This window comes from Ambystoma mexicanum, chromosome 7q (assembly GCF_040938575.1).
Source record: "Ambystoma mexicanum isolate Mex_15411 chromosome 7q, UKY_AmexF1_1, whole genome shotgun sequence".
Classification (NCBI taxonomy): domain Eukaryota; kingdom Metazoa; phylum Chordata; class Amphibia; order Caudata; family Ambystomatidae; genus Ambystoma; species Ambystoma mexicanum.
The window spans coordinates 787,110,362-787,136,429 of NC_090941.1; the positions used below are offsets into that span (position 1 = coordinate 787,110,362).

At 45.8% G+C, this 26,068-nt stretch overlaps 1 protein-coding gene across 3 annotated transcripts in view; it reads right to left on the minus strand.

Annotated features, from left to right (window-relative positions):
• DYNC2H1 (dynein cytoplasmic 2 heavy chain 1) overlaps positions 1 to 26,068 on the minus strand; it is a 3,314,293-nt gene that overhangs the window by 335,246 nt on the left and 2,952,979 nt on the right. For all 3 annotated transcript variants that reach the window (XM_069639013.1, XM_069639012.1, XM_069639011.1), the window contains one exon: positions 10,154 to 10,365. In XM_069639013.1, coding sequence (XP_069495114.1) covers positions 10,154 to 10,365 — 212 coding nt within the window. The remainder of the gene's footprint in view (positions 1 to 10,153; positions 10,366 to 26,068) is intronic.

The following is a 26,068-nucleotide window of genomic DNA, read 5'->3' on the forward strand; positions in this document are numbered from 1 at the left end:
AGCACGGACCCGGGGATCGAACCTGTGTTGCTCCGTGCCATCTTGCTTACAAGCCAAGCACGTTGCCCCTGAGCTATCCTCCCGAGGTCTCTTCCACCACATGTGGTGGTCCTGCCTAAAGCGCAGGTTTTTTGGAAAGAGATCCTGGGGCATATCAAAGGAGTGCAATTACCCCTCTCTCCAGCTGTTATACTCCTGGGGGCAATGGAGGAGGGAGTTTATGCGGCCAGTAGACCGCCGAGCAAGCTTTTTCACACATATGTTAACGGCTGCCAGGATGGTCTTGGCCCACCAATGGAAAACTATTGGAGATCTGGTGGTGGCTTTATGGTGGGTTAGGGTACAGGGAATGCTAGCAACAGAAAAGGTTTGTGTATCTGCATTTGGGACGTACCCACAATTCTTGAAGGTTTGGCTTCTGCTTCATGAATGGATAAAGGAAATGGAATGCCACTACTTTAGGCCTTTGCTGCTGAAGAATTTCTCAATACTATAAGAGGGATTGTTACAGCATGCTTGCACTGAATGAATAACCCTTTTTGTTTTCTTCTGCCTTTCCTTTGTATTGAGAGAGGTATCCTTGCCAGAGTTGTTGTTTGACAATGTTTTGTTCTCCTTTTATCGATATGCAAAACCGTTCATGCTCCGAAGAGTCAGCATTGAGCCTTATATGTAATGCAACTACTAACATTTCATACAAGCAAATGGCACCTGTTGTATCATTTCGGAGCATGTACTAATAAAGAAAGTTTACACAAAAAACTGAGGCACCATAGGGACAGAAGAAAAGGAACCCTGATGTGACATGCTTTTGAAGAAAGACAGACCTGCAAGATAACCCTTTAAAGTACCAATGTAAAGGCCTAAATTGGCTAACTATAACAATAGCTCTAGCACTGTACTGGTGGTGCAAGACAAAAGGTCAAGCTCCCTACCCTGGCAACAAACTGAACTTCCAATGACAAGCAAATATAGACTTTGTAAATGGATCCCTCACAGAGATCATCACACTAAGAACCTGCAAGTCCTGGTACTGTACTAGACTGAAGCACCCTTCTCCATGAATGGGTGAGTAGATAATTCTTCTAAGGGATCCTCCAAGGAGGACAAATGGGTATGCCCAGTATGACTGGGTAACAGGTCCTCCACGGCCAGTCTGGTTCAATCAAGATTGTTCTGCACAGTTTCACCATCCTCAGCACCAAAGGAATGGGCGGGAACAGAGGGAACGCATACACCCGATCGAAACCGGGAGATGCTTAGTGCATGGCTAAGAGAATTCCCTTTTGGAAACTTCAGGAAGCAGAACTCACACTTCCAGTTTGAGCTCTTTGTGAACAGGTTCAAATCATGAAGACCCCACATAGAGTACATTTCCTCCCTGCACAACATCTCTGCTCAGGTCACTCTCTTGGGACAACCAAGAAGCAACTGCAAAGGTCCACTTGAGTTTTCACACTCCTGACAAGATGAAATGATGTAAAGGGGATAGAAGGAGCACACTCGCCGATTTATAAGAAAACAATTTTGAAAGGTAAAGAGAAATTACATCATCTATTGGGTCCGGGGGAGGACAAGTGACCCTGGCACAGGGCTACCAAAATACACAAAGAGAGAAAAAGAGGATCCAAGGTGGAACCCTCCCGTCCCCTGCACACCGTGATTATGCGTCACATTGACGCCTTAAAGTTCCTTCAAAAGTACAATAGTTGCAATTCACATTAAACAATTTCGAATGCAAAGGCAGTTTAAACTAAGGTAGAAATGATGCAGACAGATGTCAACATGTAAAAGTACATGGATCATTTATTTCCAAACGCAGAGGCCAGAGAGAGTTCAATTCATTGAATATGGCTGACACGTTTCGAGAAATTAAGTTCTCTTCTTCATGAGCCAAAGATTGTGTACATGAACTGGATATCAGCAATGTAAAGAAAGGAAAAAAAAAGGCAAGTTACAATCAAGGTAATATGATGTAAAGTCAATATCATATTATAGGTACAGAACCTCATCATCAAGATTACATCATTGATAGTTACAAATGTCTTAAATGGACTCCAAATATCCCCAAAATGACAAATTAAAGTGTCAAATCATACAGAACAGAGTTCCGTTACATCCAAAGCCACAATATACTAAACTGGAGGAAGGCCAATAAGTCAAGAAAAAGTGGTATATCTGTCAAAGAAAAATACATACTCATAAATGTGCTCACCCCAGGTCGAGGTTCTGTGTGTTAATATAGGTAGGCCACTTTGCTTGGGCGGTGGAGAATTCAAATCTTACCTTCACCAAGTAGAAAAATCCCACGGAGGGGGGAAGCCCTCTATGTTGAAGAGAATAAAAAAGGGTCTATGGTGAGCCGTAAAACTAATGAGGATAAGTATCAGAATAGATAGTCAAAAATGACTAGCACTTACCACCCTTCTGGCGGGTGTCATAGTATTTAGTGATAGTAAATACTATGTCCAGAAAGAGCCACTGCTGGAGTCCTGCCGCGAAGTGCGGTTTCATGGAGACCAAGCGTCTGGATCTGAAAAAATGTGTACGTGTATTGTCAGTTGCGGAAAGTACGGCTCAACCAGAGAACGGCTGGTAAGTTACAAAGTACATGGATCGCGTGTATGCAGCGATCGAACTTACAGAATGCTGGTGGGCACAATGTAGCCACCGAGTCACAGGCTGGAAAGATGAGTAGAATGAGGGTCGCGTCACTCCGCTGAAGCAGAGCGTGTATTTCAGTTGCTAGGCGATAGACGCTTCTCAACAGGGGGAAGACCCTCGAGCAGGTCGTCAGCAGTATAAGGTCCGTATTGCATAAACAACAACGACGGACTGGAGAGCGGACTGGAAATGTGTGGAAGGTTCAACAAAAGATATATAAGGCGGCGGCCATCTTGGAATGGATGTTGAGAGTGAGTCACACATGGTGCAATGACTAAAGAATTGTACTGGGCGAGTCAAAAAAGTGAAAAATGGAAACGGAGACAAGTTATCAGTAAGCTCTACTGGTGATAATTGTAATATTAATTATTAATTACAAAAAAGGTAATCTGAAGTGCAGATAAGAAAAAGGTAATTTCACCGGAACTTATTATGCAACATCGGCCTTCTGGGTTCTAGTATGGTGGCTTTGGATTTACATGGGGTAAAAAAACCGAGATGTGAGTCAGAAATATAGTTGAGGATATGTAGATATTCAAAGTAGATGATAATCCATAGACATTTGGCATGTAATCAAGTGGTGGCATAGTGTGGTATGGCCTCCATGTGCATATGGGGGCAAACAGTTAGGTTTTCAGTAGAAATAAGATTAGTTGGAGAGGTGTGGTAAGAATGTTATTATCAAGTTAGAGAAAACATTTCAGAGAAAACTCATCATTAAGACCCTTGGGAATTAATGTACTCAATGTATGGATCCAGTACTTCTCACGGCGCGAGAGCATGGATGCGTAATCACCACCTCTGTAGGGTTTTTTAACGACCTCCAACACTTGAAATTTCAACTGGGCCACAGTGTGGTTATTTTCCATAAAGTGTCTAGAGAGGGGTGATCTAGTGTTCTTACACCTAATATTGGATTTATGCTCAGTGAGGCGCTCTTTCACAGATCTTGTAGTTTGTCCAATATATAGTTTGCCACAAGGGCATTTAATAGCGTAAATTACCCCTGTGGACATACAGGTGGCAAAGTGTCGAAGTTTAATCTTTTTGCCTGTGCATGGGTGAACAATATTATCACCTTTGGTTACATTATTACAGTGCTGGCAACAGAGGCAGGGGAAAGTGCCCATTTTCTTGGTTTGTAGAACCAACTATTTGTCCTTGGGTGGTATTTCTGCTTTCACTAATCTGTCCCTGAGATTCCTACCTCGCCTAAAGGCAATAATAGGTGCTTTGGGGAACAGTTCTTTAAGTGTCAAATCATTATGTGGAATGTTCCAGTGTTTCCTGATTGTTTTGCCTACTTGAAAACTTTGTCTGGAGTATTTGGTAATGTGGAGCAATGGTATTTCCTTGGATTTGGTCTTGGGTACGAGGAGTTGTTTTTTGGTAATAAGTTCGGATCTTTGTTTGGCTGCCTCTAAGGTCGTGTCTGGATAGCCCCGGGCTTCAAATTTCTCAAATAGTTTACAGCTTTCTGTGTCCAAGCCAGATGGATCTGAAACTATCCGTTTAAGTCTGAGGATCTGACTGTATGGCAGGCTGTTCAACATTGATTTCGGGTGGTGGCTTGTGAAATGTAACAGATTGTTTGCATCTGTCGGTTTGTGGTAAACAGTTGTGCAGATCCAGTTCTCTTTGATTTCCATGTCAACGTCAAGGAAGTGTAAATGTGGTGCACCTGTTTCCATGGTGAACTTGATGTTATTGTGAATGGTGTTCATGTAGTTGAAAAAAGAATCCAATTCCTCCCGTGTCCCGCACCAGATCCCGAAAATGTCGTTGATGTACCTCTTCCACATCAAAATTTTGTATGACCACTCAGGGTGGTCTAAGACATGCTGGTGTTCAAACCTATACATGAAAGTATTGGCGTAAACTGGGGCCATGGAGGAGCCCATGGAGGTACCAGTAGTTTGTAGAAAGAATTTGCTCTGGAACCTAAAGTAGCTGTTGTAAAGAATAATCTCCAAGAATTTCAAAATCAAGGTGATGTTACCCATGTCATTAGAACTGTTAGAAATTAGCCATTGCACCGCACGTAGACCTTCATCGTGGGGAATGGATTTGTATAAGCTGCACGCATCCATACTGAAGATGATACAATCAGCACTCAAAGCTGTAATGTCATTGATACAATTTAGAAAATCTGTGGTGTCTCTTAGGTAAGTGGGGGTGTCTTGGACAAGTTTTTGGAGAGATCTATCGACATAGATGGCAAGTGGGTCGAAGATGCGGTCTGTTCCAGCTACTACTGGCCTCAGAGGTGGATTGGTAGGGTTTTTGTGAATCTTAGGGAGACCGTAAAAGACGGGAGTGATCGGATGTTGGTTGAGTAAAAATTCTCCAGTTTTGACGTCAATCCATTGGTGATCCAGTGTTTCTTCGATGGTTTTGTGATCAATGTTTTGATCTTAAAGATGGGATCTCCATCTAGTTTGGAGTAAGTATCCACATCGTTGAGAAGTGCGAGACATTTATCTGTATAGTCCCTCGTGTCCATTATAACAATTGCTCCCCCTTTATCAGCCGGTTTAATGGTTATTTCTTCATCTCTGGCTAGAGCTTCAATGTGGTCAAGTTGGCATTTTTTCACATTGCTCAGGGTTGTTTTTTGCTAGTTAATCCTTTCCAGGTCTTTGGTCACCCTGTTCTCAAATAAATTGAGCATAGAATTCTGAGTATGAGGGTCGAAGTTACTCTTTGGTCGAAACTCAAGGATGTTAGTTTCTGTGGAGGGACAGTCCTCATCGTGGTCTGTGTTGAAAAAGATTTTAAGTCTTAGTTTTCTCAATAGTCTATGTAGACATACTTTCTCCTTTATTGTAAAGAAGATCCATTAATTCCAGGGTTTTTTATGGCTTGTTGCCATTATTCAAGACCATCTGATTTTGAGAAAATGAGAAACATCCTGTCTAAACAAAAATCCATTCAGTCTTCATGTAGATATGGTGAAAGAAAACCAGGTGAAACATCTAAGGTTTATGGTAATTGTTATGTTGGTGCAACTGTTCAAATATTTGATGTAAAATTAATTAAAACATCTTTGGACTCAAAGTCCCATAAATCTTCAAGTACTGTGACGAGGAAGAGGAGCAAGGAGTTCACGAGGAAGAAATGTGACATTGAAAACAATGGGTGGTCTAGTTGTCAATAAGCTAATCAGTTGTGCAGGACTTTTAAATGTCAAATTCATCTACATCTGGGGAAACAGAGCGAGATGGAGACAAGGACAGGAACGGGAACGTGCAGTGTGCACGGAGCAGGAAGCGTGGCTGATGACAGAAGAAACCCCACGATGGAATGTGGGGAGAGAAACACGCCAGAAGACAGCTGGCGGCGTTGGGGCATTCGGAGAGAAGCTCCGGTCAATTAGAAGCATAGGGTGCGCAGCACAGCAGTGTGTGGAGACGCAGTTCTGAAGAACAGCGCCGGTCTTGGCAGGGAAGACTGGAGGAGCGGACACGGAGAACCAGCAGAACTCTGCCACTGAAGCAGAGCAAGCCCCTCGTGAATATCTCTCAACTGCAGCCCAAAGAGCTAGTTAGTCAGTCTTGTAGTGAAGGGGACACCGGTACATGCAAAAATGCTCTTAAGCATTTGAAAAGTACTTTTGAGTATCAACATAGAACGGAATGGAAAAGACTAATGGGGCGCAATTTCCCTGACATGAGATGCCAGTTGAGGAAACTTGGGATCATCATTGCCTAAGCCAAGAGACATTGCCAAAAGAAAGCAATGGGGCAACTATGGTGTAATTCTCCGGACTTAAAAAATTCAGTTGGGAGATACTTGGAACAAGCATTGCCAAGAGTCAAGAGAGATTGTTAAGAAGGAAACACTCGGATATCAGATGACGATTTGGAGGATATTCTGGCAGGAGAGTAAACCAGGATATCAAGAGTTTACAAAGCATCATTGTGTGATACTTAAGGAGAATTTGAATGTGCAGAGGAGCCTGATAAGGATATCAGGCAATGAAACCTTTATGGTCAAGGTTTTCTGGCAGGAGAGTACACCAGGGGATCTCAGTGAGCCAAAAGGGGGATATTCCTGGAAGGAGAGTAAACCAGGATATCAAGAGTTTACAGTTGTTGAGTTTCCTGGCAGTACCAGAAAAACTCACTTTGAATTGGTATGTTGAAAAGATATTTACTCATCCTAAGTTCTTGTTTACTTTGAACATTTTGTCAACCAGAAACTCTAAAAAGATATGCTTTTCGCCATGTTTGAATCTCTATGCTGAAAAAGAAATTTGTTTTGCCATCCTGAAAAATAGTACAGACTTTCCTTTACCTTATTCAGGCCAACACTGTGGAAAGAATACTTTGTTTTGGCATTCTGAAAGATCAGGAGAGACTTCTCCCTTTGCATATCAATCTCATGGAAGGAACATTTGTTTGATCACCTTGAGGAGAGTATTGGGGGAAAGAGACATGTGTAATGCCTTTAAGAGACTGGTCTGTCTTGACACAGAATATTGTGAATAGTTTACTTGGAATAATCCAGAGGAAGGGAGTCAACCCTTGTATAAAAAGAAGTGCTTTGTTGAAGTTAGATGTTTGAATTATTGCACTTTTCTGTTGAGTTGATCTTTGGACGATTTACCTTATACATTTGGTTCATGTGTATTAGTGTGAGGGTCAAATTGAGTTTGGACACAAGGTCATCCCGCTTTAGTTTTGGTTTTAGAGGAAGGGACATTCTTGTTAGGAAAAAGAAAATTAGGCCTTTATCCCAACCCTTTCTCTTAATAAAATGGCTAATGTTGAGAAGGATACCTCTTTATGTCCGCCTCTCATTTCTGACCCCGTCACAGAAGGTTGGAGGTGAATGTGACTGACCTAGAGGTCACTAGCGGCCAGGCCAACCAGACCTTCTGGTGTAGGGTGAGATGACTGGAATGGTAAATCTCCCCCCACCAACTTGTATTTATTGCTGAGATCGCATTCCCAGCTGGCGTGAAACATGGTCTCTGCTAAAGTGTGTTAATGGGATCCGGTAAAGCAGCATTAAATGGTAATGCCCTCTCAGTCTGCGGTCCTTTATTCAGGATGTCTGTTAGCTCATATGCTGCCAGGGGATTGGCTGGGGTGCCCAGACCCAATGCTTTGACCACATTCTCAACAGTTTTACTTTACTTAGCATTAGGGTGGCCATAGGGGGCAGCGTGTTGCAAGGTGAGGTCAGGGCACGTGTCAAGTCCACTTGCCTCGTGCAAACCTTCAGCCAGAGCCAGCAAATCTGCTTGGTCTCTGAAAGAAAATCAGAGCCCCCGCTAATTGTCTCTAGGCCAAAAGGAACCTGAGCTCCCTCGTCATAAATCGACCTTGTGGCATCGAAGAACGCTGACCAAGACTCGAGGGCCATCAGTGCCGGAATCAACTTCACAGTTATCGTGGTCGGGCATAGGATCTGGCATAGTCATCATGGCGCAGGAGCCTGCGGATGCAACTGGTGCCTTACTTGATATGATATGGCATTTATAACGTGCCTATACACAAGTGTTTCAAGGTGTGACGAGGCAAGGGAGGGGGAACAGAGGGAAGACAGAGACAACAATCTTACTAGGCCAGGTGACATTGATAGTGTGCAAGTGCAGGGGAGAGAGAGGGGAAAAGTGCGAGGGTAAAGGGGGATGGGGCAGTGCAGTACATGGGATTAACAGTAAAATAATAACTAAAAAATATAAATAAAAACAATAAGTAAAAAGTGCGGCCAGCTGGTTGCAAGTGCAGGGGGAAGTGCAGACATCAAGTGTCAAGTGCTGGTAGGGGACTGTAGGGATACAGAAACACCGCCCGAGTGGAAGGTTTGTCAGGGGGCAGTGCAGGTGTGCAACTGGCGGGGAGGGGACATGGGCCCGAGATCAGAGGGTAGCCAGGTGATCAGTGCAGTTTCAGTTTGAGTCAGGAGTTCAGCAGGGGAGAGGAGAAGGAGAGAAAGCAGAAGGAAAGAGGAAGGTCTTGAGGTTCTTCCGGAACCGGAGATGGCTCTCCTCAAGTTTCAGAGAGGCAGGGAGTCTGTTCCAGAGGGAGGCCCCAGCCGAAGAAAGAGATCTACCACCAACTTATTGCTTGGAGAAGCGACTGACCCTGAGGGAGTTGGAGGCGGATATTTAGGAAGAAAGTTGAAGGTATTGAGGCCCCAGGACCCAGAAGGCCTTGTGGACTTGCCTGTAGCATTGAGACCGGAGCCGTACTCACGGTGGGTTTTTGGAAATGCTGGAGCACTTGCTCCTTGAATGCCTCCCACTCTTTCCTTGGGTCTCCTGGGGTCGGGTAGGATTTACCACGCTCCTCCAACTAATCAGTTGTGTCTGCGCTAATAGCGTCTCTTCTTTTTGAGGGCGGATGAGGACGACTAATGGCGTGAACCACTTTGGGAATGCAAACGTTTCTTCACCTTCTTACAGGAACTCTTTTTCAGGCATGGGGCCTTCAGTGTCATGGCCCGACGACCTGATGGACGAACGTCCCATGGACTTCGACGGAGGCCAGCCGAACGCTTACTTCGGCTACCCTTCCTTAATAGACTTTGGGTTCATTTGCTGGCAGGAGCCACACTGCTCAACATTGTGTTCCTTCCTCAGGCACCACACGCAGATACCATGTAGGTCTGTGATGGGTCCTTGATGGATATTATCGAGCCGCAGTCCTGACAACGTTTGAACCCAAAGTTTTATGGCCTGACATCTTGCTGAATATTTGACAAAAATGTTGTCACTGGAGAAGGTTCCGAAAAGCAGCGTGCTGATTGCGCCGAAAAAAACAACTTTGACGTAGTATATGTACGGTTGACATCACGTCTGTGGTCACGGAGTGCCACGTTCGAGTCAAGAGGAGTCTTCGGTCGATGTCGAGTCATACTGCGCCCCCTGTCAAAAATGTTTCTGAGCAGCTAATGCTGAAAGGATATCTATCAGAGGAGGAATCTGCGGGAGAATGCAATCCATTGAATAAACAGATTTGATGGCAGATATGCAACCGAAATCTGCCAGCCGCAATCCATGCAAGGTTTGAAACCCAAAACCTTAGCTGGGTTGGGCATTTTCTCTTCGAAACAAAGTAGCATGTTGCTGAAGCGTACAAAGTGAATGGAAAAAAGAACACATCCCCTCGACATACACTGGCCTCGACATCCTGTTCATCGTGGAGCGCGTAGAGGCTGGAGATGACACAGAGCTGCACTGCGCCGCTTGCTGAAAAGTTTCCAAAGAACAGCGGTGCTGTGGATGTTCTTATCAAAGATGAGGAATCCATGGGAGGAAATAAGTCATTATGAATATATATCCTACTAGTTGGCCCAGTGTTGATGTTCTCCTTATCATTCATCTTGTGTCTGTTCTCTCCCTTTCCCTGACCATTTCTGATGGCATGTGTAGCTCTTTATACAAAAATCTGAATTTAAAATAAAATATTAACTTTTTACAAAGCATATAAAATAGACAAGTGTACAGCGGTCCATAATAATCAAAACTTTCACTTACCAAAATGCTGCATGAACTGGGCAGAGATATTGATAATGGGAAAGCAGATGTAGTTTGTCCTCTATGGTGAGATGCACCAATCACTTCTGAGTTGAAAAACTGCTTAAGATAGGATCGCAGGACTCTCAGATCAAAGTGATTATCAACGCGTCCACCATAGATAGCATTTTCTAAAAGGCCATGCACAAATTCCCATTTACAGTCCTTTGTACCTGGGAATTAAAAAAGGACAAGAGTATTTAGAAGACTTGATTTCATACGATAATTAATGTCTAATTCTCTGCCTTACATAGGCGCAACTACCAGGGGGGTTAAGGGTCCCTGACCGCCTCCAAATATGGAACATTACCTTCGGTCTCTCCTACCCCCAAACTATTCCACCCTAGCCTTCTCTCTTTCTTCCTAAACAACAATGCAGTGCTTGCAGGAGTATGAAAACACCTGGGGACGTCTATAGTTTAAACAGGACAACCTAACCTTCATTGCTAAGAACAAAGATTGTCCAGAAATCTATATATGTCCCAATGTTTGCAGACATTTTACTGTTGGGCGAGTGTTGTGACAAACAAAATGTGCACCAAACCCATTGTACATTACATACTCAGAAGGATTTCAGCATAAATCATTTTCACAGAAATATTTGTCAAACATAAAAACCTGTGGTCATTGTTATGTATCCAAAATGCTCTTTGACTTTATGCAAGGCAGGAAGCTGTTATTTGACTTTTTCATTTGTGATTTAGCTACAGTATTTATTGGGGCTCATTTTAAAACCTATGGTGTGATAAAACGAGAGAAACAATAAGAAGTAAAAGGCGTATGCCAGTCTTTACACTTGTTTTATGCTCTGCAGCATTTTAAACATCTTTTGCAATAAGAGTGTGAGACGGGAGCAGGACATACAGTTCTTCCTCCTCATGCCCGTACTGCTTGCAAAATTGCAGAGTTTTACACATGCATGGCATTTTTATGCAGGCAAGAAATTAATGAATTAATTCCTATTTAAACTGCCTCCGTTTAACACCTCCTAAAAGCATGGGGACCCCACATACAAACCCATTGTAAATGGAATTTGCAGGTGGCTTTTACATATTTTGTTTTACAAAACAGATGAAAATTGAAGATTAAGGTGATTTTGTCTGTATTTACTCTTTCTTTTTAGTACTCTCTATTGTGAAAATGGAAATGGCATTGGTAGTCATTGGTATTCACATTGCACCTAACACCTATAGTGATCATGCCCCAGTTACCCTGAGCCTGAGTGGGGCAGGGGGAAAGGGACTTGAAAACGTATGTAGTAATGTGACTATAAACAATCAAGGGAATCGGATAAGGTGGACTCAGTTCAATATTGAAAGAATGAGGTCCATGATCTTCCCTGAGGGATGTTGTAAGAAGAGTGAACTAAGCGGGAAATCCCCTGAGGAGATAGAGACACGCATACAATCGCTCACTCAGTTTCTCTTTAAGCGTCCACAGGTTCCCAAAATTAAATGGAAAGCTGTTAAAAGGGGCAAGTTTAACATCAAGATCCGGGACCGTAAACGGTTAATGCGGCGAGAAATCCGTGCCTGTAGACTGGCTTCTACCAACAATAGGAGCCAGCAGGAGAGGTTGTTTTAGATTAAGTACATCAAGCGGCAATATCATACATGGCTTTATCACTATCATAAGTCCCAACAACGTGAAAAATGGGAAAACTTTATACAGATTCTTATGAGCAGAAATACTCGAAGAATCTGGCAAACATTAGGAGAGGCATGAGTGGACCAGGGACTAAGAATAGTGAACCCCATTGGTGAGGAGCAGTGGGTAGAACACATTAAGTACAAGTTTTTTGATGTAAACATACCCGCCTCCGCTACTATACTAAGCACAAACATATGGCCTTTACCTCTAAGACACAATGCGATAAAGCAGGTTTTATAGCACTTAAACCCTCCAATGCCCAAGGCCCCAATGGGCTAGCAAATTCCATATTAAAAAGTGACCCGGACAAGTGGGCACATATACTTTTGACATTCTTTTCGCGTGTCTGTAGGTCTGCTGTGATTCCGTCTTCATGGAGAAGGTCAGTAATTATACCAGTACATAAAAAGGGAGATCGATGTAATGCTGGCAATTACCGACTTCTCTCCATGCTTGACGTTACCAGCAAAATATTCATGACACTTGTCCTTAGGGAACTTGAAAACTGGGTCGTAACAAATAAAATCTTGAACTACGCACAGACGGGGTTTAGACCTGGTTCTGGGACAGCCCACAACATCAGGGTCTTGGACCTACTGGTCAATAAAACCTTGAGCAATAAAAATGCTACTCTATACATAATTTTTGTTGACTTTTGTAGTGCCTTTGATCAAGTCAAAAGGGAGACCCTGTGGGACAAGTTAAGTGAGCTAAAGTGCCCGGCTGTATATTACATGTATTGTCGAGCCTACATAGCAACAACAGTGCCGGGGTCAGACTCAATAATGAGGGAGAGGCCACTGATTCTATTCCTATTAATATGGGAGTTAAACAGGGCTGTGTGGGGGCACCTATGTGCTATAATGTATATATAGCTGATCTGTTACCCGAGATGGCTGCTAAGGCAAATTGCCCTCCAAAGTTGGGGGATACCCCCATTGTAGGCATGCTCTATGCTGACGACTTAATATTGTTTGATTGTACATTGTCGGGAGCAAAGAGCATGCTGCAGGAGCTATTTTTGTATTCGGTGCATTTGGGGCCTACCATTAACTTGAGGAAAACAAAGATTCTGGCTATAACTAAAAGTGGCCCCCGTCGTTCAGGGGTTGAGACACGCCTGGGCAGAATAAGCATTGATAAATCTTACCCATATCTGGGGCTAGAATTTGATATCCAACCTAATTACAATTTGATCATTCTTCAAAAGAAGAGGTGGGCAAAACTCCTTACACTGCAGGCCTGTGAATTTGCTAAAGGAACAGCAGGGTATAGTATTACGGGTATTATTAAACTTTATCAACAGTGCTTCGTCACGGCAATCTTGTATGGCTTGGAGGCATTAGCCATACAAGATTTGAGTTGGCACAATATATTAGAGGGCCAGTATTGGCGTGCAGTACTGGGTATGGGCCCAGCTTGTTCTGTCCAGTACCTGAGATTAGAACTAGGCTTAACTTCATTGAAAGGTATGGCCTTGCGAGCACGAGGTGTGTTCTACTTGAAAGCTATTTCCACTTCTTCATGAAAACTGCTTAGCTTGGCCAGTACTAATTTAATTTCGAAAATGAAAAGTCGCCTCAGGGTAATAGCTACAAACAGTTAAATGAGTCTCTTTTTATTGAAATAGACTGCTCATATGACAAGAAGCAACCAATGTCATTTACACACCTAAAAAAATAATGTATACAAAAAATGAATAGATGGGACTGGACCCAGAATTATATCCATCTGTCCACTCTGAAGTGGTATGAAGCTGTAATGCATGTAATGCATAGATACAGAAAGCCCCAACAATACCTGCTACTATGCCCAGACTCAAATCTTGGGTGCGTCAATTTATGCTAAGGTTGCAGACAAACCAACTCCAGGTATTAACGGTCGTTGGCCCTCGGCTGGGCATTCCACCAAAGGATAGGTACTGTCGTATCTGTGAGAAGGGAGAACCCCTAAAATCCATCAGGCATGCTTTCACAATGTGCCCTCGACTAGGCCCATTGTACAGGTGCTTGTTGGGAAAGTTGGTAAGCAACTACGATACCATTAAGGGAGAGTCCTTTTGGGATTACTGTCTAAATTCTGACTCAATTGGGACCCAGTTGGCACTATATAGGTCTGGGTCAGAGTCAAAAGTCTGTTACCAAACCAACCGGCAATAGTGGATCCTAGAGTGGCTCCCCAGGAACTGGCCCTTATGCCTGCCGCTTGATGCTTGGCCCTCAGGCTTGATGCTTAGTGTTAGTACTTAGTGCCCATTGTTATTGCCATGTTTCAGGTATTATGTATATATGGGTTGTACAGGACGTATAAGAAGCAAGATTTACTTCATTCATTGATGTATTGCACCTGGATTCATATGTTCCATTTTTTTAAATATTTATTTAATGTGTAGACTGTATGTATGTTTGTATTAAGTTATTACATGTATTTTGTATTGTTTGTGTAAAGTTCAAATTTGAACTAATTCACAATACATTTATTATTATAAAAATGGAAAATGTAATACAGAGGACCGACCAGTAAGTGAGTGCTAATGTTGGTTTTCCTCTGCACCCAATTACCGCTTTTAACAAAATTTATCTGACTGATTGAATTGTTTATAGACTGATGGCCAGGGTGTTTTATTTACATACAATCATTTATTTACTAACTGGCTGTCGAGATGGATTTCTAGAATCTGGCCTGGTGGGCAGACTATAGGAGGTAACCCTATTTATAGTGAACAGGGAACTCCGAGAGTTTAGCGAAAACCCAATCAAAGTACGTGGATGAGCAGTCAAGGCTTATTCTTAGGAGAGAATGAGTGGGGTCAGGGGCCCTCAATGAGTCCAAACAGTATGGCACACAATCATTTAATTTAGACAGTAAGTATAAAACATAGTTATTTATTATAGGCACTTCTGAACACACTGAAAAATGAATCTAACAGCTAGTATTATCGCACAGTACTCTGTGATACAAATATATACATTCACCATAGGTTCATAATACACCAAATAACGTATTCAGCAAAGCCAGTAAGTAAATAGATGCAATAGATGATGGAACCAGATCAAAACCTAACCTAAGCAGTCCAACCCCTAAGAAGAATGGGGTCTTGTGCCCAAAAGTCACAGGAGCTACAATGTCTCTCACCAGAATGGTGCCTCTGCAGGTACGTGGTAATTTACTTGTGCTAGTAATAGTACACAGTTCTTCAACAATTTTACTACAAAAATTGCAAAAAGAGAGATCTTTCTTAACACTGGGCCAGAGAGATGTATTTACAATATGCAGACTGGATACAAACTAGACATAAGGAGACTGTGCTGCTTGACCCAAAGTACATATTTGCAGGGTCTCATGATGTATTTGTTGGGGCATGCGGCTCCAATTGCAGGTAACAACCATCAATCTTTAAGCCACACCGCTTGTTAGAGCCCCCAGAACTTCACATCTACTGGATTGTTTGATGTATTACCATGTAGAGACAATAGTAAATTATATGGGTTTTAGCTCCCCTTTTCTCAAATAATTGTGCTGTAAAATGCACCTATTCAACACATCATTCTAAGAATATTCACAGGGGTAAGCTCCCTGCATTACTTAGGGCTCCATATACTATGCTTGCACGCTTCCACTAATTTGTGGAAGATGCTACTGCCCCTCCATTAAAATATATGCCTACTGCCACTGATCTTGAATCGTTTACAATACCAGTGCCCACTCAGATGCACCCGCCCCCTCAGCATCAAAAGCTCCCTATGGCATTCACCTAATAGTTACTGGCGGTGCACAGTGTTGGCTGGTATGCTTCATCTAATGCACCGCAGAGTGCCCCTCTAGCATCATGATCATCTCATCATTTGCAATGTGCATGGATGATGGCACAGCTTGAGAGTCTGTGGTGCAGCATGTGTTTCTTTAAGGAGCTTGGAGGAAGGGCTCAGCATGGCTACCAGTCTGCCATCCCCCTCATTTTGCATTACGCCACTGGCACACAGACTTTCATTTTAATTGGAGTCGTGTGCTGGTCTGGTAATAGCACTGTCACAATGATGAGACCGTCCGAAACCATTCATCTTCCTTTCAGCACGCTGCTCCCTATATTTGACTTATGTTGACTGTACTATGTAGGCTTTGACGGCTGCAGCTGACTGTAACTTTACTAACTCAACACAAAGCATGTTGCACAGGGGTCTGGCATTGTGCCAACTTGCACCAGGTCAAATTGATACAAATATTTGTGAGCTGGGCAGTATCATCATCACTGTCTGCAGGTGTGCAGGTACAGGCTGCTGTCCTACGACAGTGCTAGCAAACTGACAGAAAAGAGGGGCAGAAGGAACAACAATATCAAAGGGATATTTAATATTTTATTTTTTCACAATTATTTGGGCCCACATTTGTAGGGCGACTTGGATACCATGGACAGAATCACAAAAATTAAAAACAACATAGTATCATACATAGCAAGGAACAAGTTACTTACCTGTAACTCCTGTTCTCCAGCACGGGTCTGGTATGCATTCACATGCTCATGAATATTTCCTGTCATCAGGCTGGGAATCCTCGGTAAAAGAAAAAACGGTTTCACTTTAGCTTGAAAACTGTATTTCTCCTCTAAAACAATGACTGTCCTTTGGGTCATACTGCCTCTGTCCATTGACAGTCCTCTCCCTAAGGTCAACCCCAGGAGCCCATAGTACTGCCACCTAAAGTGGCAGTATGAACTAAGAAGAGCCACAGAGGGGAAGGCGGAAGGGTTTGCATGTAAATCCATGCCGGACCCATGCTGAAGAACAGGAGTTACAGTTAAGTAACTTGTTTCTTCTCCAGCATGGGGCCTGGCATGGATTCACATCCTCATGAATAAAGATTACACAGCAGTACAGATACACAACCATGGGAGGTGGCAAGGATCAATAGAAGTAAAACACTCACCCCTGGAACAGACTCACCTCAAGTGAAGAGGTTGCTTAGCACCGCTTGGCTGACCCGGGAATCCTCCCTGGAATCCGTGTCGACGCAGTAGAACTTTGTGAAGGTGTGCATAGACCTCCACGTAGCAGCCCTGCAGATATCGAGCAGGGGCACACCAGAGAGAAACACCATCACTGCTGAGATGGCTCTGGTGGAATGGGCTGTCGGCCAGCCTGGAAGGTGGCTGTTAGCCAGCCGATGACAGTGCATGATGCAGACGGAGAGCCATCTGGAGATGGAAGCCTTCGACAAGGCCTTCCCACAACTCATAGGTACAAAATTGACAAACATTTTAGAAGTCTTCCGAAACCCTTTTGTGTGTGCCACGTAAAACCTAAAGGCACAAGCAGAGTCCAGCGAAGGCAAGGCCTTCTCCGCTGGAGGCGACGGATTTGGGAAGAAGGCAGGCAACACAAAGGCTCATCGAGGTGGAATTCCAACGGCACATTTGGCATGAAGGCGGGGTGTGTACGCAGTACCAACCTTGAAGCATGGAAGGAAAAGTACGGCTGCTTGCAAGACAGGGCCTGGACCTCCACAACGCACCTGGCCGAGGTGATCGCCATGAGGGAAGCCTTCTTCCACAAGAGAAACTTCAGCAGGTCTTGAGGCATCAGCTCAAAGGGCACCCCCATGAGCTTAGTCAAGACCACATTGAGTTCCCAAGCTGGGACAGGAGCCTTCACCGGTGGAAAAGTCCTGCACAGGCCTTTGAGGAACTCCTTGACGAGTCTGTGCGACCACAGAAAAGGCCTACCCAGTGGCATGGTGTAACAGGATTTGGCAGCCAGGAGCACCTTGATAGATGTGTGAGCCAGTCCAGCCATGGTCAAGGAAAAAGATATGGTAGGAGCTGCAGGACTGTGACATGAAAATGGGGTAATCTTCTGAGTCTGACACCACACAGAGAAAGGCTTCCACTTATGGCCATAGCATGTAAATGTTGAAGAGGCTCTGGCCTTGGCCAGGATGTCCTTACACTCTGCAGGTAAAGAAACATGCCAAAATTCTAGGGCTGCAGGAGCCAGGCCCTAAGGTTCAGCGATGCTGGGTTGTGGTGCAGACTCGCCCCTCCCTCTCTGGAGAGAAGATCGGGAAGAAGTGGCAGCCTGATGGACGGAGCAGCCGACAGACGTAGCAGGTCTGGATACTAGATTTGTTGCAGCCATGCCAGAGCGATGAGTATCATTCTGCAGTGACAATGAGTGTGTCATTACGCGTTAGGAGGTAGCCATGCTGCTATTAGCGGCATGGCTACCCCCTTATCGGGTACCGGGTCCGGGTTCCTTAAATGAGTAATTACCGGGCCATTCCAACCTTGGAAGGCCCAGTAATTCCTCATTCAAGGAACCCGGACCCGGTACATCCCCATTCCCATTCGAGCCCCCATTGGGAATGGGGAGCATGCTGGTCTCCTCGCGGGACCCACTAAGGGCGCCTGGTGAAATCAGGCGGCCTTAGCGTGTCCCGCGAGACCTCGTAATAGGGCAGTAAGGGGTTGACGGCTCTGGCACCTTTACCGGCAATGTTAAACCCTTACCTCCCAACTCGTAATGACCCCCTGAGTGTGTTGCTCACTCGTAGTAGGAGTAGGAATGGAGGAAAAGCGCATAGGAAAAGTCCCTCTCACAGGAATGGGAACGCATCCCCCATGCTCCTCGGCTGCGGGAATGTGCTGGCAAACTTCTGACACTTGGAATTCATCGCCGTTGCAGAAAGGTCGATCTGGGGTCGACGCTATTTGTGGAATAGAAGATCCACTTGGTCCTGGCAAAGCTCCCACTCGTGGCAAGAACATAGCTCCCTGCTGAGCAAGTCTGCGGTGGAGTTCTTGGTGTCTGCCAGGTGAAAAGGGACGAGAAACAAGTCCTGACGAGTGGCCCAGTGCCACAGATCCTGGGCCTCCCTGGAGAGAGGCGTAGAGCGCATCCATCATGTTTCCGAATGTAGAACATGGTGTTGTCCGTGAAGATCCTCAGCACGTTGCCCCACAGCGACAGCAGGAAGAACGTGAGAGCTCAAAAGATGGCCCGAAGCTCAAGGATGTTGATGTGACAGGTCTTTTCTTCCAGCAGCCAGAGACCGTGTAAGCTCCCCAAACTTCCAGAGAAGCATCCGTAGTGACTGTCTCCTGGTAAGGAGGGGATTGAAATGGGGCCGCTTGTGTGAGATGAGAGCGCACGCCTCACCACTGTATTGTACAACGGGACTCCTCGTTGAGGGCGATCTTGTCCATTCAAGAACCCGAGACTTGCAGCCACCTCGCATCCAGAAACCTCTGGAGAGGCCTCATCAGCGGTCTGCAAAGGAGGACGAGGTTGATGCAGGAGGAAATCATGCCCAGCAGCGACTTGACGGCTCGCATAGTAGCCAACTGCGTCGGCGACAGGCACTGCACCTTTCCTAGGATGGCTATCACCCTCTCTTCCGAGGGACACCAGACAAGTAACTGTGTTGAGTCAGGCTCCCAGAAACAGAACATTCTGCGATGGCTCCAAGCAGGACTTCGGATAATTTATGGAGAATCCCAGATCCGTCAGTAGACGCACGGTCCTCGCCTTGTGCTAGCTTGCCTGAGCATGGGAGCGGGATCGCACAAGCCAAACGTCCAGGTAAGGGTAGACGTTGATGCCCTTGAGACGACGATGTGCTGCCACCGGAGCCAAGCACTTTGTAAAGACTCTTGGGGCCGATTTCAGGCCAAAGGGGAGCACCTTGAAAGGATAGTGTCGCCCCTGGAGCACATATTAAAGGAACTTGCGGTGCTTCCGGTGGATGGTGACGTGGAAGTAGGCGTCCTCCAGATCCAGAGACGCCCGAAGTTGCCTTCCTCCAATTGGCCGAGCATGTGCTGCAAGGTGACCATCCTGAATTTCTGGGACTTCCAAGTACTTGTTGAGGCGTCTCAGGTCCAGGATCAGCCTGCACCCGCCTGACTTTTTTTGGACCATAATGTTTCTGGGGTACACTACAAAGCCCCGGAGGCGCTGGGGGACGGGCTCGATCGCCCCCTCCTTCAACATTGTGTGGACCTCCTGCAGCAGCTGAGCCACGTGCTGTTCTTGTCGAGCCACAGAAGGAATACGAGGACACCAGTGTTGAAACTTCAAGGTGTGTCCCTGTTTGAGAGCGTCCAGCACCCACCTGTCGGTGGTGAGGGTCTTCCAAGCGCTGACGAACCTTGTCAGCCGGCCTCCCACTGGGGTGCACAATTGGGGGCCTAAGTCCATGGCCGGTTAGGGCCCGTTTTCTGGGTCAGAGCACTGCCCTGCGGTCGGTGCCGACGCTGTCCTCCTCTTAGGCCTCTTGAGTCGTGGAGCGAGAAGGCTGCCGATAAGGGGTTGTATATCCCTTGGAGAACTTGCCAGGCCTGCCCCTCAAGGAATGAAAGGACGACGACCGACGTTGCTGCAGGGTACCCAGTGAACGTGCTGTCTTCGTGTCGGTCTTGATAATTTGCAGAGACTCGTCAACGGTCTTGCCAAATAGGTTCTCTCCATCAAATGGCAAGTCCAACACTTTGGACTGAATGTCCAGTATGAAGTTGGTGGCTTTCAGCCATCCATGCTGACGAAGAGACACTCCATTGCCCATTTGATGGAACCCGGTGTCTGCAATGTCCACCGCCACTGTTATGGCGTTATCCGAGGCCACTTCCTCCTGCTGGAACAGCACAAGAGCTTCTACCTTCCAAAATAGGGCCCAGTTTATTCCATAGTTCAGATCATAGCGGGACAAAATGGCCAGGGCTTTAGTGGCCTGAATGGTGCTGGCAGCAGTATAAATGACCCTTTTTGCCATAGCGTCCAGCTTCTTCCCCTCCTGGTCTGGAGGATGACGGGTTTGCAGAGCTGCGGCTGAGACCACAGAGTCAGGTGAAGGCTGGGACTTCAGGCACTTGGGGGCCGAGCCCGGAACTCTATTTCTTCTTGAGCCTGTCCCGCTTGGGTGGATCAGTGCTCCGATTCTCCATTAGGGCCAGGCCCTCATCCCAAATATCGTCCAGCAAGGGGACGGACATGATGGTCTTCCATCTGGACTAATGACGGTGGTTAAGGAATCCTTCCTTTTTCATCTCCACAGGCACCAGTTGGAAAGGTTCGAAAGCCCTGGACATCATAGCGTGGAAGGAGACCACCTCATCCGGCGGAGAAACCATGTGCAGTTCTTCCGTGCCCAGCGGTTCCCCGTCAGCTGGTACAAAGTCATCGGCTTCATCGATGTCCTTCACCATAGCTGCCATATCCTTGCCCCTGTCTGTGTGCTCGGCAGGATGCCCAGTCGGGGTAAAGTCCAGAGGTGGAGGCGTTGGCAGTGGTGTCGATTGATGCCTTGGACCAGCAGGGTCCTTTGACCTGCGCTTGTGGCGGGAAGGGCTTCCGGGAAGCGGTCTTGGGGGACTCCTAGATGGAGCAGGTTCCGGTGTGTGCGTCAGTCTCTGTTGAATTTCCAATAGAAGCATGTGCAGCATGGTCAGAATGTCCAAAGACATGCCCCTTGGCTAAGACGTGGAAGGAATGAGAGGTGGAGGCTCCAGACTGGTGCGCCTCTTCTGGCAAGGTAAAGAATTGTGCTGGCTTTGAGGTGACCCATCTGCAGACACGGGTCCCTGACGCCCTCCATGGTCCGAACAATAGTCTTCGGGCAGATTGTCACCCACATCGGAGCTTGTATAAATCTGTACCAGTTTTACCGGGGTAGCCCACGGGTTCATACCGTTCTTAGGGTCAGTGGGAGTTTATCCTTTTTCTTCTCTGGAGACTTCTGGGGAGTAGCAGCTGCTGTCCCCATTCCAGGGGCCTTCGCCAGAGCCGCGGCAGCTGCTTCATGCCATGACGGTAGAGACACCCTTGGGGTGGCCATCCCCATGACTGTGGATACCACCTTCGTGGCCAGACCCCCTTTTGACAAAGAAGTAGTGGTCATCGACTAGGTCGTTGATGGATTCGGTGATGGGGTGGTAGAAGTTCTTTATCCTACCAGCTTGGTGAGCTCTGCTACTGTTAGGAAAGATTTGCATGTATGTGTAATTTTCCCTCCAGTTGTGTACCACCCAACTTTTTGCTTTACCAGAGGAGCACAGCCTTCTGCTGCACTCCTCTGGGCTTTTTCGTTCACTTTCTTATGGGGAAACTGATATGCCCTTACAGACAGTCAGTACTGGGAGAGTTTGTTTCCCTTAGTCCTTTTCCATGTTGCAACTTTTCTGCAACATGTATCAAGTGCCCAAAGTACCTTAGAGTACGGTGCACTTGGGTCTAACAGTCATTTCGAAAGGCCCTAAATACTCTCGAAGGATTCTACTGGAGAACTGCAGATGTGTCTCGGACAGGGCTGGTGGCAGCTTATCTTTTCATGTAATTTTAACCCTTTCCTGCCAGGTAAACCACATTAACCGTGTTTGGCACGTATAGGTGGCCTGGCTCCAACATGGCCATGCCACAAGGTTCTTTGTCCTGTCCTTTGGCCATCATGCCCCTTCAACTTCCCCAGGTCGATTTGCCCCGGGTCAGATCTTATTTGGGCAAGCATTCTCCTGCGAAAGGGCGGACTTCTGGATGCCTTGCGTGTGTGCTTCCAGGATGTGGGCTGGACTGTCTAGTTCCAATACACATCCTGGGTGCCAAAGAGGCTGGTGTGCTCTAAATGCCTGGGACCACCGTGGTCCATGATTGGTCCACGTGGGGTATGCCTGTCTGAGAGCAGGTCTCCCATTGGGTCCTCTTTGTTTTGGCGCAAAGGAGATTTTGGATAAGAGAGGGATTCAAACACCCATACCATGTTGATCTCTGGGGTTCTCACTGAACCAAGGATAGTATCCAGGTATCCTCAAATTGAGAAGCGGAGTCGAGGAACCGCTGGTGACCCACTGGAAAGTTTGGCACCCTGAGCCCGCTGTTGCCCTGCTGGACCCCTCTGCATCTGATCGAACTAGAAGGTCTGCGAAGACGCTTTGACCCATTGGAATAGTGGGACCAACTATTCTCGCCACCTTCATCAAACCCTGCAAGTAAGCCTTCTCGGAAGTGTCCCCGGGACGTCCAAAAAGGCGATAGGTCTGTAATTGATGGGATCATGTCTATTGCCCTTTTTATAGCTGGGTACAATCAGGGAACTGCATGAAGAACTAGGAATCTTTTGGACAAGTAAAACATGCGAGAATATTTCAAACAGAATCGTCGCCCATAGTTCCGGAAACCGCTTCAGCATAAGGTTGGAAAGCCCGTCCGGGCCTGGAGCTCTAGATCTGTTGGCTTTATGGATATAATGAAGAATATCCTCGATGGTAAAAGACAGTGAGAAAACGCCTTCAAGATTCAAAGGAGCTAATCGCAGATCAGAGGGAGGAGCAGCATAAAGACGGTATAAATGGGTTTGCCATAAAGATGGCGCAACATCATTGATCTGCATTAGACATTGAGAGTTATTATATGTCTCTGTGATTAGGGCCAAACACCCTGCAGAATTTTTCGATAGAACTTTGGCTAGCATGGACTCGCCATCTTTCTGAAATAATGTAGATCGATAAGATCTTCTCCAATTCCTATATTGGTTCTTAATAGATTTAAGGGGGGCCCATCGTAGGTCAACTGGCAGGGTCAGTGCTTGTTTCTTTTCTCTTCGATATAATGCTTTTCTATTCTGCATGTTTGAATCAAAACTATGAGCTGAGGAGCAATGTCTTGTTGGCTTAGTTACTGCAGCAAACTGATGCATTAGTTTCGAATAATCAAAATTACAATCAATAGTCAATCGAGAGTCTGTACGTATAGTTTTGAGCCTCTTCGTAAAATGCAATAACTTTGGTTTAGACCAGTGGAGTCTATTCCGACCGCAATTAACCTGTATCACACCTGTCATTGTGGATGGGATAAAATTAGAACTATTAGTGCTGCACAGCCAATTGAGACTTGTTAGGCAGAAACCTGTGCAGTTCCCTCTGGGACGAGTGCAAAAGATTTAAGACTACAGGTGTTTGGCAGTAAACCCACTTGGTAGCAGTCTGTACCACACAGATTCACTTGGTAGCTGTGGCTGAGCAGTCAGACTTCCCTCAAGAAGAGTTAGGCAGTATACAGAGTATTCACAATAGGTCAAAAGAACACAGTAGAACAAGCAAACACTGACCAGAGCTTGGTGTAAAAGAGATATAATTATTTATTTAAAAACACATCTAATAAAACACACTGGCACTAATATCAAGCAGTTCAAAAACACGGTCACTAAAAGATATAAACTCCCTTCAACGATTAGTTAGACAAGTCTTAAGTAAAGCAACACTTATTTTCAGACAGCGGTGAGCACTTAACGAAGATGGCACTCTAATCAATCGGTTTAAAAGGGAGAGAAAAGCAGAGCAAAGATAGAAACAGATCCCAACACTTTCGGAAGAACACAGTAGGAGAAGAAGGCAGGTTAAAACCGTAAAGTCAAAGTTAACAAGGCCGGACCCACTTTAAGAGGCTCCGGTCGAAATGTGTCCAAGGTCACACGGTTCAAAGTGCCCAAAAGTCTCGCAATAAGTTCAGAAAGAGTTGGACCAAAAAGAAAGGGACCAGTTAGAGGGTCAAGGTGGCCAACCCAGTCCAGAAGGTTAAGGGATTATTATTACCTTGTAGCAATCTTTAGAAAGGGAGGCCTGGTGGACACGGTACCTTAAAATGGTGAGAATACTCCAGCGGGGGCAGTTGTTCCTGGCAGAGGGTGCAAGTCGGTGCTTCGTCCCGGGGAAGAGAGGATCTCGTCGGGGAGGGAAGCAGGAGTCTGTTGCATTGCCAGGGAAGAAACCGGCCGCGGAGTTCTCAATTAAAAGGAGCGGTCCTTTTATTCGCGGTCCAGTGGCTATCCGGTTGCCCGGGTGCTTGACACGGGCAATTCGACCACAAGACGTCCTGGGATGCAAGAAAAAGAAGGTAAACTGGTTGTGCCCACCAGTCAGGGGAAGAAGACTCTCCAGCCGGGAGATCTTCTCTGTCGTTGGGAAGTGGTGAGTCGGTTCAGCAGGGCTCCACCGGTGGTGTCGTCGTAGCAGGTCGGCTCAGCTTCTCCCTCGTCAGATTTTCAGGTCCTGTGGCGACTTCTGAAGTTCCAGTCCCAAAAGCCCTGCTTTTATGCAGCACACCCCCATTCACTCAGCCTAGCTGTCAATCAAACATGCTAAGTGGTGAGCCGGCCGGCTCACCACTTGGGCCAATCACACCAGAGTGCGACTTGAGTTACCAAGGTAACTCAGTCCAGGGAGCCGAAAACCACCCCCCCACCCCCCCCGTGGTACCCAGACAGAGTGGCACCACTTTTGGAGGCTTCTGTGGAGAAGCCCGCCAAAAGTGGAACAAAGGGCTCGACCTTTGGTTTGGAGTTACAGAGGCGAACACAAATGCCATTTTAAAACCGAGTTCTGGCAGAAAATACCAACCGGTGAATTCATATTAAATAAATAACCGGCGGTATGTTCGAGGCTATAAGAATTAAGTAATTAAAGTTGGTAGCCTCGAACAATGGGAAAATCCCATAGAGATATATTTGCGGTCGAATATAAAAAGTAGTATCCACTGCCACCAGCCAAAACTCGATTAGGGGGGACGGAGACGTGCCCCCTCGAACAACAGACCCCGGGGCAATCGAATTGCCCCGACCAGTACGTCCACAATATGATGGTTTGTACTGGTTTCTGTTCATAATTTGGGACAAGCAAAGCCAATGGTGACTTTACATGCCCTGGGAGACAGTAGTCAGTCCCAGGGTATGGAGTCTATGTTGGGGGGTCACTATGACACCCCTGTGTTACTGCACGGAGGGTCTGTGTAACACATAAGAAAAACATACAAGACCCTATGGAGTAAAAGAACCCATAGCCCATGAAACACATTAATATTCAAAGGAACACCACAAATCATGTCCAAGAGTGGGAGAAAAAGAGTCTCACTCTTGGCAGGAGAGAAAAACAAACTCCAGAAATCCAGCAAAGCTGCTGGGGGACTCACTAGGTTAGGAAATTCTGCCTATACAGAGAATTCTCCCTAACAAGACTCAACATATTGTGATCACTATCAGTAGTTACAGAAACATGAAAACCTTTTAGAGATTGAAACAATGGCGACTAACATCAATAAAATCAATAATCGCTGAGGAGTTTCCTCTCTTCCAGGTCGAATGGGGGGGGGCAATCCTCGGAGAACGTACCGTTTACCGTGATCATATCTTTTGAGTGGATAAAAGTATGCCAACGTAGTAGATGTTCATCAGAGGACAATTTGGGTTTAT